The sequence below is a fragment of the Macrobrachium nipponense genome, chromosome 7 (genome assembly GCF_015104395.2).
Source record: "Macrobrachium nipponense isolate FS-2020 chromosome 7, ASM1510439v2, whole genome shotgun sequence".
NCBI lineage: Eukaryota > Metazoa > Arthropoda > Malacostraca > Decapoda > Palaemonidae > Macrobrachium > Macrobrachium nipponense.
Genome location: NC_061109.1, coordinates 91,261,731 through 91,278,707, shown reverse-complemented (window position 1 = coordinate 91,278,707; position 16,977 = coordinate 91,261,731). Strand labels below are relative to the sequence as shown.

Sequence of the window (16,977 nt, the reverse complement as noted above, 5' to 3'; positions counted from 1 at the left end):
ATCAAGGGGTATAGAAGTATGCTGGCCTCGGTTTTTAGGCATAGGGGACTGGATGTGTCGGACAATAAGGACCTACATGATCTTATTAGGTCTTTCGAGACCTCAAAAAGTCAGAATAATAAAAATCCCAGTTGGAACTTGGATATAGTACTTCATTATCTTATGTCTGAAAAATTCGTACCTGCCAATAATTCTTCCTTTAGAGATTTGACAAGGAAGTCTCTATTCCTGTTCGCCCTAGCCACGGCTAAAAAGGTGAGTGAATTACAGGCGTTAGAAGGCAGTGGGTTTTAAGAAGGAGGCTGCAATTTGCTCTTTTAAGCCTCTCTTCTTAGCCAAGAACGAAAACCCATCAAAACCGTGGCCTAGAAGCTTCGAAGTGAAAGCACTCTCTTCTCTTACGGGAGAAGAACAGGAGAAGACCCTTTGTCCCGTAAGAGCTCTAAAATTTTATTTACAAAGAAAGTCTCTTTTGGGAGGTACGCAAGAAAGTCTTTGGTGTTCGGTCAAAGATCCGACAAGACCTATTTCAAAAAACGCCCTTACGTTTTTCATTAAAGACATTAAATTAAGGAAGCGCATCTAAATGTGGTGAAGAACAATTTAAGCTCCTCAGAGTGAAAAGCACACGAAGTGAGGGCCATAGCAACCTCAATGCCATTCCTAAAACGTGGGTCCCTTCAAGCCCTAATAAGAGTCCACGTATTGGAAGTGTAACTCGGTGTTCGCCTCTCATTATCTAAGGGATGTGAGAGTTACTTATGAGAAGTGCTTTTCACTGGGAGCATATGTTTCCGCAGATTTAGTGCTGGGAGGAGGAGCTGAGGTTAATCCTAATTAGTTTAGTTTATGTAATTTTAGCATTATGGTGTTTGGTTTTTATGGTTGACTGGAAGAGGGTATAGGAATAACCCCTTTCAGTTCCTAGATTTAACATGGTTAGGAAGGTCAGGTGGTCGGGATTAACTTGTGGTCTCCTCGTTGTGCATTATGTAAAGACTAAAGCTCTGTCATGTAAGAGGGCTAGCCCCCATTGATAAGATACAGGTCAGGCTGTGCCATGTAAGCGGGTAAGCCCCCATTGGTACGATCCATGCAGGCTCTGTCGCGTATGCGGGCTAGCCCCCATTGACATGATCCAGAAGGGCTATTCGGTCATAGGTCGTTACCTCGCTGAAGCTCTTGAGGCATGCAGACTAAATGACAGTAATCATGAAGTCTTCTGCCCAAACAGGTAAGAACCAAGGATTGATATCCTACAACAATTGTTGTTTCCCGTTATTAAAATTTTTTATTTTGGTATGTATGTAGCTGTCTCTTACCCTCCACCAAGGGTGTCAATCAGCTAAGTATATATCTGCCGGGTAAGTTGCATGCATAAAAATGATATTGTTAAGATACAATGAAGTTTTATACATACTTACCTGGCAGATATATACGATTAAGGGCCCACCCAGCCTCCCCTCAGGAGACAGGTGGAAGAGAAAATCTGGCTCAGAAAACGGGAGTGGTTCTGGATACCGCCACCCAGCGGCGGGAATGGTAGATCACCTGACCTACCTGTAGCGTATGCCGCGCGTTTTGAATTCTGTCGGGACGACGGAGTCTATATCTAAGTATATATCTGCCAGGTAAGTATGTATAAAACTTCATTGTATCTTAACAATATCATTGTTATGATACAATAAAGTTTCATACATACTTACCTGGCAGATATATACGATTGAAGACCCACCCAGCCTCCCCGCAGGAGACAGGTGGAAGAGAGAATCTGATTAGAAAACGGGAATGGTTCCTAGTCCTGCCACCCAGAGCAGGGCGGTAGATCACCTGACCTACCTGTAGCGAGTGTCACGAAATTTGAATTTCTGTCGGGGACGACGGAGTCGATAGCTATGTATATATCTGCCAGGTAAGTATGTATGAAACTTTATTGTATCATAACAATATCATTTATCAATTAGAATATTTTTCACTGGTGGTTTTGTATGCTTATACATAAACATTTTGCTAATACAGTATACAACTTTCTTGTGATGCAATCTGTGAACTTGACAAGAGTAGAGTAAAATGAATTGTTGGCGAATATAGTATAGATATTTTAGTACAGTGTGCAAGAACACTACTGTAATATTGTTAGATAAAAAGGAAGTGGATTTAGGAAATATTTTTTCTAAACTTCATGAAGTAAACCCGGTGTAACCAGAATCAAGGTTTTATTCAGTAAACAATTCCACTACAGTAGTACACTGCAAATAAAAAAAAACACGTTGTTGAACACAGACTAAACATAAAAAATAAACACTTGAGTTAACTAAGAAGGTACATAAATCACACTCCTTATGAAAGACAGTATAACCAATATACAACAGCATATAACATACAAAGGGGCATCATAAGTAACATATACAAAGAATCAAGCATTGTACCATAATCTGGCGAGTCTACAGCTGTAATACGAGACACGTCAGCAAGGTACCACAAAAGTAAACAAAAGCTATAGAGCACTAATATGAAACAGGTTTATTTTTACCACATTCTTCCCTTCTCAGTTAAGTTCACTTGGAGTAATCCTGAGTACTTGGAGGTTGCCTCACTCTCTCTGACCTTCGAAGTGGAGGAGGTGAGGCTACCTGTTGAGGGACTGTACGGGATTCCTGAAGAGTGTCTTGCTGAGAAGCAATATCCACATGGGAGAGACCGCGAGCAATCTCCTGAGGAGCATTTGCAACTGACAATTCCTCAGGAACCTCGGACTGAGATACAGGAACCCCAGCATCTGTACTTCACGGTTGTCACTAGCCATAGGAGCAAGATGTCTTAATGAAACCGTAGTCACCCTACCATCTGGAAGCTTCACATGAGCATACTCGGGGTTCGCCTCTACGATTTCAACCTCATCCACTAAGGGGTCGTTCTTGCTGGTATCTTACATGGCGTCTCAGGAGAGCAGGCCCTCCTTGGATGAGCCAAGTAGGCAACGATTGGCCGGTGGTGGACCTTCTACTATGCATGAAAAGGCGCAAAAACATGAAAGAGTACAGTTCGTGGAGGTGCACAACACAAAAGAGCGTATACAATGGAGAGCATCTGGGAGAACAGTTTTTCCCACTGAGACACATCAAGGTTCCTTGTCTTAAGGGCTAATGTCAGAGTTTTCCATATAATTCCGTTATATTTTTCAGCTTGACCATTCCCTTTAGGGTTATAAGGTGTAGTGCGACTGGTAGCAACACCTTCTTCATCAGGAAATCTTTCAGCTCTTCACATAAAACATGCACCCCTGTCAGTGTGGATGTACGCTGGCATGCCAACAAAGCAAAAGTTGCACCAAACAACTGATGACAGTTTCTAGTGGTCATATCTGCACAAGGGAAAACAAACGGGAACCTTGAAAATTCATCCAACAACAGTGAGGAGGTATTTGTTTCTAGATTGAGAGGAAACTGGGCCTTTGAAATCTAAGTTCAACCTCTCGAAAGGTTGGGTTGCTTGATCAGTTGTCCCGAGGATTTGATGAATCGAGGTTTGAGCTCTAAACAACACTTGGCAAAAGAGGTGGTAATTTTCCATCACTTCTATTCTTACCGAGTAAGGTAGATTCCGCCCCCCCCCGGACAAAAATGCATCATGCGAGATACCCAGGGTGGGTTGACATAGGATTTCATGAAGTTCTCGGAGTTTATCAGAAGTAGTGGCACCACAGATGCGGAGAGAGCAGCAGCTGGTATGTTTTCTGTTCCTGGACGGTATTACTATATCATAGTGAAAACATGAGAGTTCAACTCGCCACCTCGCTATTTTGTCATTCTTTATTTTACTGTTTGATTTAGAGTCAAACATAAACTTACACTACGTTGGTCAGTGATGAGCTTGAAGTGGTGTCCAATTAAGTAGTGTCTCCACTTCCTCAATGCCTCCACTATGGCATAAGCTTTCCTTTTCCACTGAGGAATGTCCTTGTTCACTGCGAGTGAGAGTGCGGGAAAGAAAGCCACTGGGCGATCATTCTGTGTCAGAGTAGCTGCTATCGCATGATCAGAGGCGTCTGTTTTCCACAGTGAAAAGAGAAGAGGGATCAATGGCCGTTACCACCGCACTAGCAATGTCTTTCTTCAAGTTCCCGAGAGCTAGCAGTGCTTCAGTGGACAAAGGAAAACCATTGGCTTGTGTGAGAGGGCGGATTTTCTCTGAAAATTTAGGTATCCATCTTGAGTAATGTGCAAGCAATCCCATGGTCATGCGAAGAGAAGCTGCATCTTTAGGGGGTGAAAGATTCCACAGTGGTTGCAAGCGTTCCGGATCGGTTTGATTTCCCCATCCGTTACTGAATACCCAAGTAATTTAATGGATCTGACTTTGAAGTCACACTTGTTGTGGTTTAGAGTGAGATTGTACTCCTCAGCCACCTTCAAAAACCTCCGTAAATTCTGGTCATGCTCCTCCTCTGTCTCACCACACACAGTAACATTGTCAACATAAGCAAAAGTACCACTTACTTTTTCTTTCTTAAGGATTTCGTCAAGCACACGTTGAAAAGCTGCTACTCCATTTTTCACTCCAAATGGAATGCGACTGAACTCATAAAGTTTGCCCCCAGCTTCAAATGCAGTGTACGGTCTCTCTTCTTCTCTTATTGCAACCTGATGGTAAGCACTTTTCAGATCTAAGGTACTGAACACCTTGTACCGTGCAATGTTGTTCACCATCTCGTCGATATTTGGCAGGGGGTAGGCATCAAGCTCAGTGAACCTGTTTATGGTACGAGAGTAATCTATAACCATCCTCCTTTTCTGATTCTCCCCTGATGTCACCAGCACTTGAGCCCTCCAAGGAGAATACTAGGCCTTATTATTCCTTCCGACATCATACGCTCAGTCTCGGCTTCAATGAACTTCTTGTCACTCAAGGAGTATAATCTTGACTTATTAGCCACCGGTTTACAATCTGGTGTCAGATTCTTGAAAGGAAAGGAGGGGTCACCTTAACAACACTAGTGAACATATCTTCAAGGGAGGTTTTTCTCCTCCAAAATCCATTTCCAGACCAGAAATGTTTCCTCAGGAAGTCATGCCCTAGTATCACATCACTACATAGCTTTGTAACACCCTTGAGTTCAACACCGTGATAAGTCTCTCCTTGCAACTCCAAGTCCACGGTGCACAGACCTAAGATGTTTGAGGACAGGGATCATCAGCCATAGAGACTTTTCCATGCTCTGGAGACATAGTTTGTTTAGGTCCACTACATCATGACGCACAAAGCTGTCTGAACTCCCAGTATCAATAAGGGCACTGACCGAGCTACCATTAAGCTTGAGAGGTGTTATGGATTTTTCAAGACACTTAGGGGAGGCCCCCACTATTGAAGCTAGCATTGCTGCGGAATGTTTTGGGCTAGAAGAACCACTCACCTGTTTCACAGAGCGGCACACCCTAGCATAATGCCCTTGCTTCTTACATTTCAAACACACTGTGTCTTTAGCAGGACACTGAGTCCGGGGATGCCGGTTGTTCCCACAAAAAAAACATCGAACACCAGAAGTAGCAGCAGAAACAGACTCACTGTTATTTTCAGCACTAGATGATTCCTCCTCTCGACTCACTGCTGACACAGCAGCATTGACAGGTTCTGCTGAAGAGTAGGAGGCTGAATGCTTCTGGGCCATTTCCAGAGTGCGGGCCTGTTCATAAGCAGTATTTAGGTTCAGTGTCCTATTCTCCAACAGACGCTGGCGTATTGCACACGAGACCAAACATTAATGAAGGCATCCCGAACATAACTGTCACCGCTTCCTCCCCGCAGTTACACTTTTGAATTGGCATTCCTTAGCAAGTAGCTTCAGTGCCTGCAGGAACTGATCCAGGGACTCACCTGAGTTTTGCCTGCGAGTGGCAAGTAAATGTCTGGCAAATATTTCATTCTTTGGTTTCACGTACAAAGATGTCAGAACCTCTTCAGCCTTCTCATAAGTCTCACACTCAGAAATAAAGTCATACACACTAGGAGCCACATAGTTAGTGAGAAGAACCAGTTTGTCAAGCGTAGGGGTAGTCAGCTGCACTGCTTGAACGAGTTTTTGTAAAATGTCCTCAGCCAATGTGTCCACTCCTTGGCGGCCTGGGCAGAGTCAGGGTCCACCTCGAACCGGGGAGGGCGTAGAAGCCGTTCCATGGTGATTGAATTGCTTTACTGAATAAATTGAAGTAAACCCGGTGTAACCAGAATCAAGGTTTTATTCAGTAAACAATTCCACTACAGTAGTACACTGCAAATAAAAAAAAACACGTTGTTGAACACAGACATAAACATAAATAAACACTTGAGTTAACTAAGAAGGTACATAAATCACACTCCTTATGAAAGACAGTATAACCAAGAATATACACAAAGCATATAACATACAAAGGGGCATCATAAGTAACATATACAAAGAATCAAGCATTGTACCATAATCTGGCGAGTCTACAGCTGTAATACGAGACACGTCAGCAAGGTACCACAAAAGTAAACAAAAGCTATAGAGCACTAATATGAAACAGGTTTATTTTTACCACACTTCATATGAATGACAACCAGAGGAAGATAACACAGGAAGGTGAATACAGAATAATAAAAACAAATGTCTGCTTGAAAAAGTAAATGCTTTAAATTAATACAATGAGTAAGAAAGTATTAACCCCTTCGCCACTGGCCTGCTACATTGCTGCTAATGCTTGCATACCGCATGAGACCCCCTGTCGACCGCGAGTATCAATCATTACTTGCTCCCACTAAATTTTATGTTATTCATATTTTTCCTTCATATTCTTATGTGAAAACATTGTGTGTATGGATATCAATGAATATTTTTTACCCCATTGTCAAAAAATTACAAAAAATATAGTAAGAATATCGGAAAAAATAGGAATATTTAGTAGAAAAAGTAATTGCAGAAGTAGGAACTGTTATAAAGTAGTAGAAATAGCAGTAAAGTAATAGAAATAAATAAAGTAGCAGAAAAAGTAGTAAGTAGTAGTAAAATAGTAGTATTGATAATAGGCAGTACTAGTTTTCTTACTGAAACAGTTATTCCTAGGTTTCATACAGAAACAGCATATACATCAATGAATGTTTAGGCAGCTGGTAATAATAATAATAATAATAAAACAGTAATAATAGTAATAATAATAATAATAATGATAAAAAAGCAACAGCATCTCGTGACCAAATACGTATATACATATGGGGCAGTTATTCAGCCCCATTATCATCTGCAAGCTATAAAAAACACATCTCATCACAAGTAACAGGCCTCCATAGAAGTCCTTTCACCTTACGCTTTCCTGTTGAATGAAAGTACTACTCTGCCCGAGCATTCATCCATTCACACAATTTGTCAATTACATCACCACAAAAAAGGAAAAAAAAAAATGCATCACGTAAGCAGATGAAATCTGGTGTATAAGCAGAAATCCCATTGCCACCCTCCGTGAATCAGGGGGGGGGGTGGGTCTGGGCGCAAGTCACAAGATGGATCAGTTATGAACTGCCAGCTTCATCGACAAGAGGTTCAATGTCTTCCAAACACTCGTTGTCACTGTCAACCTCTAAAAAATTATCACTATAATCATCATCTGATAGATTTGGCAGGTACTCAGACCCTGACTCTGAAACACTATCATCTGACATGATACTGAAAAAAAAAAAAAACATAAAATAACTGCAATCAAAAGGGGAAAAAGATTTGGAATTCAAATCTACATGGTTTACGGACAAAATCGTAATCATCCTTCTCAGATAATAGCCTGAGGCGCACTGGTATATGTTGGCCAGTACCCCTCCTAATATCTCATATGAAAATGACGTCACGATGTCCATCGGACGCTCATTGGTTAGAATGAATTGTGGGTGGAGCTTCAGCACCTCTCTCGTACACATACTGTGTCTGGAAACCATCCAAGCTAAAGAAAACGCTTTGCTTTTCGAGGAGGGATGAAAGACGTACACGCGTACGTCCCGGTCTTTTATTACTGTACCGTAAAAGACGTACATGTGTACGTCCCAGTGCTGAAGGGGTTAAAACTCTACAGAGATAAAAATTTAATTAAAACTTAATAGACCTTAGTATGTTATGAAAGTAACTTGCAGGTGTGTAAATAAAGAAAAGCAGTCCCAGGTTAATGGCAGTACTGGTTAATGGAGATCCGGTTTTATGGTGCTTGTCTAGCGACTCTGTCAGCAGGATTTTCAGTGCTGATCTCCTGTTAACGGTGCCATTAAGTAGGTTATTAATGCTGTTATCACCAATCGCCGATTTTCAGTTAGCAGTATGTCTACCGGGAACAGAACCCCTACAGTGTTTAGGAAAACAAACTTATTGAAAAGTATAGTAATACATTACCATAAGTTAACACAAAGATGGAAGATATTTTCAGTATTATAGACAATCCCTAGCTTGTAAGAGTTTCTCTCTGATGACTGAAGGCCATGCAGGTGGTTATACACATGGACCCTACTTGGCAAGTTGGGGAGGTCACTGGGATGAACATCAGGTAGTTAGATGATGGTCATATTTTTTTTCAAAGAGGTGTCATATCAGTTACCAGGAACTGATAGCCATCTTTCTGTCTCACATAAAATTGAAACCTCTGATAGGGACCCACACACTTTGGCCCTGGATAACATGACGGCAATGGCATATATCAGAAGGCTCCTGCTCAGCTTCTCATTGCTGTCATGCTTTCCATCCTGGGGATGGCTCTAGCATGGAAGTAGCACTAGACAGCAGTCCACACTCTGTCAGCCAAGTGGATGTTGGACATACCTTCCTTCCAAGTGATTACCAACCTGCTTCCACATATAGAAGTGAACCTACTTGATACACAAGCAAACCATCAACTCCCACTGTATGTGTCTACGATCCTGGATGCTCAGGCAATAGTATGATACACATTCTTGTAGGACTGGAAAACACTGAGGGCAATCTACTGCTTTCCTTCGATGTCCCAGATCACAAAAAGGTTTTGAACAAGTTATTAAGCTTCAGTGGAATTAATTACTTGGTGGCTCCAAGTTTGCGCAACATTCATAGGTTTGTTTTACCACAGCAACAGATGAGAAAGTTAATTCCATTTTTAACTAATGTTCTGTCCCAAACAGGAGGGAAAGTGTCCTCAAAGTATCTTTTTTTACCCATGACCTTCAGGTGTTGGTTTCCTACATATGTCCTATACCGTAAAGATGTATCATCTAGCAGTACAAGGTGTATGGTGCAAAAACTTATAAACTTTCCCTGGCTGATAATACAAATCCATTTGCCAAGTGTGGTTGTACTACCTCCACAAACAGAGAGCCCTGTTGAAGTTACAGTTGAAACTACTCTGAATTTCCTGATTCCTGTTTGCGGACAAATGCCTTGCCACTATCACAGTTTTAACATACAAGGCTCTATAGGGTTTGGCATACATACCACTGCCAAAGTCTTTAGCTCCTTCCTCCTGTCCTTTGCACTGCAAAGGCCAGCCTGTATTAGACCTCTTGTTACCTTCCTCTTGGATAAGAATCTACAACTCCTATTGCCTCCTTAGTTCACAACCAACATTCATCATCTTAACTGCCTTGGCATCAGGAGCATGGATTATCAAAGTCAGCTCTGCAAAAAACAACCCCTCCAATGGCTCCTATTACCTGGTCTTAAGTGAGAACTTATAGCTTCTGTCGTCTCCTCAGTTTGTGGTCCTAATATGACCCCACATGCTTCAAAGGGTTATCTTCTTGACTATCTTATCAGGAACCTAGATCACCACACATGGCTCTCTTAAGCTGGCCATACACATACGCGACTGGCACGCTGATTTCATAGCAACTACCATGAACCAGTCAGTTTTTAAAGTGTATGCGGGCTATTGATGCCAGTCCTGTCAAGACTGGCCTGTCCCTTTGTCCTTTCAGTATGTTGAACTGACTGGCATGTCTTGCTGCGTGTGGGGAAGGACTGGTTGCAAAAGTTTCAATATGAATTAATACGGGTATGAGTACAGTCATCTCTCAATTAATGTTTTCGATTTAACGCAAGCTAGAAAATATTTTAAAATGTTAAAAAACATGAAAATTTCAATTTAATGTGAATTGGCGCCCGAGCGTTGTTTTCAAATCACCCACATATCAGCATCACAGACCAAACTGGAACAATTTTTCAAGAAAAACCCAAGACCACAGGAGGAAAAAAAACAAGAAAAAGAATCGGAAGAAGATGAGTGATCAGGGAAGAAGAAGACAAGCAGAGGGCCTGAAGAGGGACAGCCAAGGCATGGGGTGGTACATGCTGCAGACGACAGCCGTCGACATGAACAAAGACATAGCACAGTGCACTGTATGTAATTATTAATAAAGCAAAAGACTTTGTTTACAGTATTTATTAATAAATCGAAAGATTTTGTTCTGTTTTTCTTTTTTGTCTGACCTACTTAGTATTACATTAATAAAGCAGTACAAAGTTCCCCAAGCCCAGGAACATAAACCTCCCCCCCTATTACTGTTATTTCTTATGGGAAAAATATGTTTAAATAACGCGTTTTTAATTAACGTGCACTCTCTAGGAATATAACTCTCGCGTTAACCCTTTAACGCCGATTGGACATATTAAACGTCGATATAAATTGTCTGTTGGGTGCCGATTGGACGTATGGTACGTCGATATTAAAGTTTTTTAAAAATTTGCGGAAAAATAGTTATAGGCTTACTAGGCGAAAACTTCTGAATCACGCGCCTTGGGGGATGCTGGGAGCTCACGGATCAAGGCGTTGTTTTGTTTACAATCGTTACCCTGGCGCGCAAGCACGAATTTCTTTCTTCTCGCACTAAAAAGTATCAGCGACATATCTCAGAAATTATTTCGTCACTGATATAATTTTTGCACCATTTTATATTAGCCGTTACATGGAGTATTATATATGAAAATGTGCACAATTTTATGTAGAATACAACCAAAAACAACTCATGGTTGTAGCTTTTATCAGTTTTGAAATATTTTCATATAAATAACTATAAGTGCCAAAATTTCAACCTTCGGTCAACTTGACTCTACCGAAATGGTCAAAAAAACGTAATTGTAAGCTAAAACTCTTATATTCTAGTAATATTCAATCATTTACCTTCATTTGCAAGAAATTGGAAGTCTCTAGCACAATATTTCGATTTATGGTGAATTTATGAAAAAAACTTTTTCCCTACGTCCGCGCAGTAACTCTTCCGAAAAAATCAGAAATTTTTTCGTTCAATTGTCATAATGTTTACACCATATTAAATTAGCCTTTACATTAAGTTTTATATATGAAAATGTGCACAATTTCATGTAGAATACAACTAAAAACAACCTATGGTTGTAGCTTTTATCAGTTTTGAAATATTTTTATATAAATAACGATAAATAGAAAAAATTTGTCCTTCGGTCAACTTTAACTCGACCGAAATGGTCGAAAACTGCAATTGTAAGCTACAACACTTACAGTCTAGTAATATTCAATCAACTACCTTCATTTTGCAACAAATTGGAAGTCTCTAGCACAATATTTCGATTTATGGTGAATTTTTGAAAACAGCTTTTTTTTTATGTCTGCATACCAAATGAGTGGCGTGGGAGTATATTGATCCCAATTTTTAAAGGGAAAGGCGATGTCCAAGAGTGTGGTAATTATAGGGGCATTAAATTGATGTCCCACACTTTGAAGATACTGGAAAGGATGATAGATGCTAGACTGAGAGAAGAAGTACAAATAGGTAAAGAGCAGATGGGATTTATGAAGGGAAGGGGAACAACAGATGGTATATTTTGTCTGAGGCAAATAATGGAGAAATTCGGGGAAAGACAAAGGGACCTACATATGGTATTCATTGACCTTGAAAAAGCTTATGACAGAGTCCCGAGACAAGAGGTATGGAGGAGCCTGAGGGAGAAGATGGTGCCAGAGAAGTATGTGCGATTGATACAAGAGATGTACCGGAATGTATTTACCAGAGTGAGGAGCAGTGTTGGGGAGACAAAAGGTTTTGAGGTGAGAGTAGGATTACAACAGGGGTCGGCTCTGAGCCCATTTATCTTTAACATAGTGATGGATGTTATATAGAGGAAGTAAGGGAGACAGTACCATGGAACATATTGTATGCGTGATATTGTTCTGTGTGCAGAGAGCAGGGAAGATCTGGAAGTGAAATTGGAAAGATGGAGGACAAGTACTGGAGGACAGAGGAATGAGAATAAGTAGATCCAAGACAGAATATATGTGTCCACCACTGAGGGGGATGATAGAGAAAGTATTCAGCTTGGTGGAGAGCAAATAGGAGAGTTGAATAAGTTTAAGTCTTTGGGATCTTTTGTTAACGCTGGAGGAAGTATGGAAGAAGAAGTAAACATGGGTACAGGCAGGGCTGGAACAACTGGAGAGCGGCCTCGGGAGTTCTTTGTGACAAAAGAGTGCCGCTTAGGTTAAAAGGAAAATTTCACAAGCGGTGGTAAGAACAGCAATGCTGTATGGTACGGAAACAGCAAGCATGAGAAAAGCAGAGCAGAAGAAGATGGATGTGGCAGAAATGAGAATGCTTAGGTGGATGTCTGGGGTAACAAGAGTGGATAGGATCAGAAATGACTACATAAGGGGGTCAACTAAGGTGGTGGAGTATCAAAGAAAGTGCTAGGAGGGGAGGCTGAGATGTATGGACACCTGTTGAGAGAGATGAGGACCACGCTGGGAGACATACTATGGGAGTGGAGGTGCAAGAAGAAGAAAGAGAGGGAGACCAAGAAAGAGATGGAAGGACTGTGAGAGGAGATTTTACATGAGAAGGGAATTGATGAGGCAGAAGTGCAAGATAGAAATAGATGGAAACGGCTCATCCGAAACGGCGACCCCATATAAAAATGGGAAAAAGCTGGGAAGAAGAAGATCACATTGTGATAATATTTTCTCTGTGTTGCTTTGATCGTTTTACAATGTGTCATATACCAAAATGATTGCAATTTAGTGTAAAATACAACGAAAAAAAATTTAACTCTTTAGCTTTAACCTTTTTGCTCACAGCGCGATTTGTTTACAATTATATATGAAATTTTTTTTTTCGCACTGTCATATATCCCAATATTTATATATGATAATATTTTTTTCATTTCTGATGGCTGCATACTAAACTTCAGGCAATGAAAAAAATGGGAGCCAAAAATGAACTCTTAATCTTGAAAACTAAGCGTGCTGTAATTTAAAAAAAAAAAAAAACATTTTTTCCGCTTCGGCGCTCACTCGCGAGCGCCGCCGGCATACGGGAGACTATTTTTAAGATACCGCTTCGGTATTTAAGGGTTAATTGAGTGGTGACTTAACTCTGACTTGCTCACACTATTTCTTCGTGGGAGTTGCGGCAGTAAGGAAAAGACCACTGCTGTAAAAGGATGTTGCAGCCAGTCAAGTATTTACCTCACAATTTCATTAGTGAGTGTTTGGACCTGTACAGAACACTTCCATGCAAGTGGAAAATACAAAGTCCAGATTACTCCAATAAAGTAAAATGACAAGCAGTCTATGAGCAATTACTGGAGTTATGTAAAAAAAAGTAGATGAAGATGCAAGCATAGATTTTGTGAAAATCAAAATTACCACATTTAAGGGATCATTTTGGAAAGAGCTGAACAAAATTCGGGAATCTTCTGAAGAAATCAGGTGCAGGTGGAGACGAAGTATATGTGCCCAAGTTGGGGTATTTCGATTTATTGCTCTTACAGCAGACCAAGAAACTCCTCAGGAATCAACTTCAAACTTGCAAGATGCTCATATTTGTTTTTCAGGAGCGTTACTATCATTATTGCACTTATCTTCCTTTGACTTGGTGCCATGATTTAAAAACATGTATTATATCAGGACACTACAGGACTGAAAGGAGCATGGCCACTGCATATTTACTCTACCCTCTTAAAATATGCATAGAGCAAGTCATCTGTGTGAATGGGTAATACCCAAGAGGACTGGAGCGTGCCCTAATCACAGCAGGACAAACCCAATGCCAGTTGTGTAAGTGTATGGGCAGCTTTAGACAGGGGCAAATTTTCATGATCCACATGCCTGGTGCACCCCCTGTCCCAGCACTTCTGATTAGGAATGAAGAATTTTTGATGAGGAAATTCCCTATTGTTTTGTGGGAAATGGGTACAATAAACCTCCCGTATTCGCGTTCTCAAGATTTGTACTCACCTATTCGTGAGTTTGTCTTTGTAACCTATCTAAAAAAATGTCACAGGAGGACTCACTCATTAGGTTTTTCTGTGGAACATATCTATAAGAATATTCGCAGGTCCCCACCATTTGCATATTCGAATTTTTTTTAAAGCAATAACATTCTGTATTTTCATATTACGTATTTTCTGTATAATATGTGACATTAAATATTATAATAATAATACTAAATCATATGGGCACTCACTGGTAATGAATGTTGATCTTAGATGATGATGATGTATTAGTTGTGCCGTCCGATGAATGACGATGAAAATAGACTGCACAGCAAAGTAGAAGAGTTAATCTCATCTAACAGTGCTTCTTCACCTTCTTCAGGAGGCGCTTCATCAGGTTTTGGGAGGCTACATCATGTTCAAGTACTTATACATTTTCACATACTTCACATACATGGTGTGATAGGGCTTCATGAGATCACTGAAGTATTGGTAAAATTTGTGGCCCCTCATTCTTATCCCATGCCTTTACCATTGTCTATATCTGTCTGATTTTCCTGATCAATTTATACAGACCATGAAATTCTTCAAAATCCTTGTGTGTTGCTTTGATAGTAAAGAGGGCAGCAAGTTCTTGGAGACAACCCCAGGTATTTTACCCTGTTCATACTGTTTTCAATGCAGGTGACTGCACTTTCAGCCACACCATAATGGGCTGCTACTTCTCCATGACTTTCACCCTCTTGTAACATAACAGTCATGTCTACTTTCTCCTCATTTGTCATCTGTAAAGGCCTCTGAGGCTTAGGCTCTTTACCTTAGGAGAAACAGAACATTTAGAGGACAATTTAGTGGACGGTTTCAAAGAAATTCTATCAGCAGCTTTCAACTAAAGAAGGCGACAACATAGAGGAACAGGAAGGTGGCGATGTAGAGGCACTGGAAGGTGATGAAGAAGAGGGAATTAGAATTCTTGGGCTTTAATAAACCTGCACCTGAAGAAGAAGAGGAGGAGGAAGAGCCATAACTGGGACCATCATCAGCTTTGCAAAGTTTCCACGTGAGCAAAGGATGGTTCCATTGGTTCCAGAAGTGGCTCCACCTAAATTTGTTTCCCTACATGGGGAAGCAGCATCAGCGTACAAAGAGGCAGCAGCGAAATATCCTGAGATTTTGGAAGGGAAAAGCATTGAAGGTCATGTCCTGAGACCTTATCACCATATTTTCCCCAGGAACCAGGGAGATATCAGCAGTCAGTTTGTCACAGTCTTAGAAATCCTTGTCTTGGTAGGCAATACCCAGGTTCATTTCAAGAGCTTGAAACATAGTCACCAACACTCCAGTAGGAACTTTTAGATCCTCTCATCAAATTGTCTCTGAACATGGCCATTTACAACATGTTTGGAAAGTGCTTGGTACCCCTCTAGTCAGCATCTAGTCAATGAATTACTCACTTTAGATGGACCCAAGGGCATGTGTTAAAAACTTGATGCTGTAAGGTTGGGACAGTCTAGATGTTTGTGGCTGTATCCGATTTAATCTGCTCTGGAAGGTCTATGTAAAGTTGTAAGCCTCATCAAACTTGTAGATGACTTTCATTGTTTCTTTTCAACCCCATCATGAGTAGCTCACTGACTTCTTTTGACTTGTCATGGAGAGGCCCCGAGTCTTTCCATTTTGGTTTCACAATCATTTATTAACCTTACACCTTCACAGTGGTTTTCCAGCCAAGGCTCAGAGAGAGATTTTCTTATTTACACTACTGTATATCTCAATCTATCATGGTAATTTGTTTTAGTTGTATATAGTCAAGTTAAGCAGCTCCAGTTTCCCTAAAGCTGACAGATTAAATGATGTGTTCTGTTGGTTGTATGACAAGAAATTATTACACTGAAATTTCTGTCTGTATCCCCACTTTGTAGAAAAGGCTTTTAACCCTCTACATGTATTTGTAATTGTTTTGATTGCTTTACTCCTCTTTATGTTACTATATTTGTAATTATTACTGTGCATTCTTTTATTAATATTGGACATATAATTTTTTATTTTTAGTTCTACTGAAAGTGAAGCCAGTGATGAAGATGAATTATCCATTGCAAGTACTGTCAGTGATGAGGAAGAAGACAGCACAGCCCCTACTTTGTCCTTAGTATCATTTTTTCCCCCTATGACAGATACTTATGGAGATTATTTACATGAACCATCAAGAACTGACAATGGTATATATAAAAGGTAAGTGTTGTAAAAATTTAATACTTTACTTTTCCTCTGTATAAATTCATCAGAAAGTAGTTAACAAGTTTTCAGTTGTGTTGAAGTGCACTTCATTATAGAACATATTTATCCAGGAGTGAACACAATAAAGATCAATTTTTGGTTCCTGCTATGATTCCTCAAAGGAGTTACACTCTCATGATTCCCCAGGGTTCATAAGACAGTCTAACCAATCTCAAAGAAGTCCCTTATTAGTTGGTTTTGGCCAGAATAGTGCATGTTGGCACAGTGATAGAATATAATATAAAGCACTCAGGACAGGAGGGCTCTATTTCCTATTCGCAATGACTGTCTTGTCCTTTCGTCGTCCTACTCACACAGATGAGACAACAGTCCCATGCCTTCTCATCAGGGAAAGTTGGTGGGTTTGAGGACTTTCAGTGGCTACCAAAAATAGGTTTTTCATACATCAAAACCTGTTTTTTGCTAGCTAGCCACTGTTAGTCTTTAAAGAGCTTACAAAAGAAATTGACAGGTGACAAAATGGCTTGGCTCTTAATTAATAA

The 16,977-nt window shown here is 40.4% G+C and overlaps 1 protein-coding gene across 1 annotated transcript in view; it reads left to right on the top strand.

Moving 5' to 3' along the window:
- LOC135217463 (polyphosphoinositide phosphatase-like) overlaps positions 1-16,977 on the top strand; it is a 333,908-nt gene that overhangs the window by 233,549 nt on the left and 83,382 nt on the right. Inside the window, exon 16 of the mRNA XM_064253366.1 lies at positions 16,250-16,429. Within this exon, the coding sequence (XP_064109436.1) occupies positions 16,250-16,429 (180 nt within the window). The remainder of the gene's footprint in view (positions 1-16,249; positions 16,430-16,977) is intronic.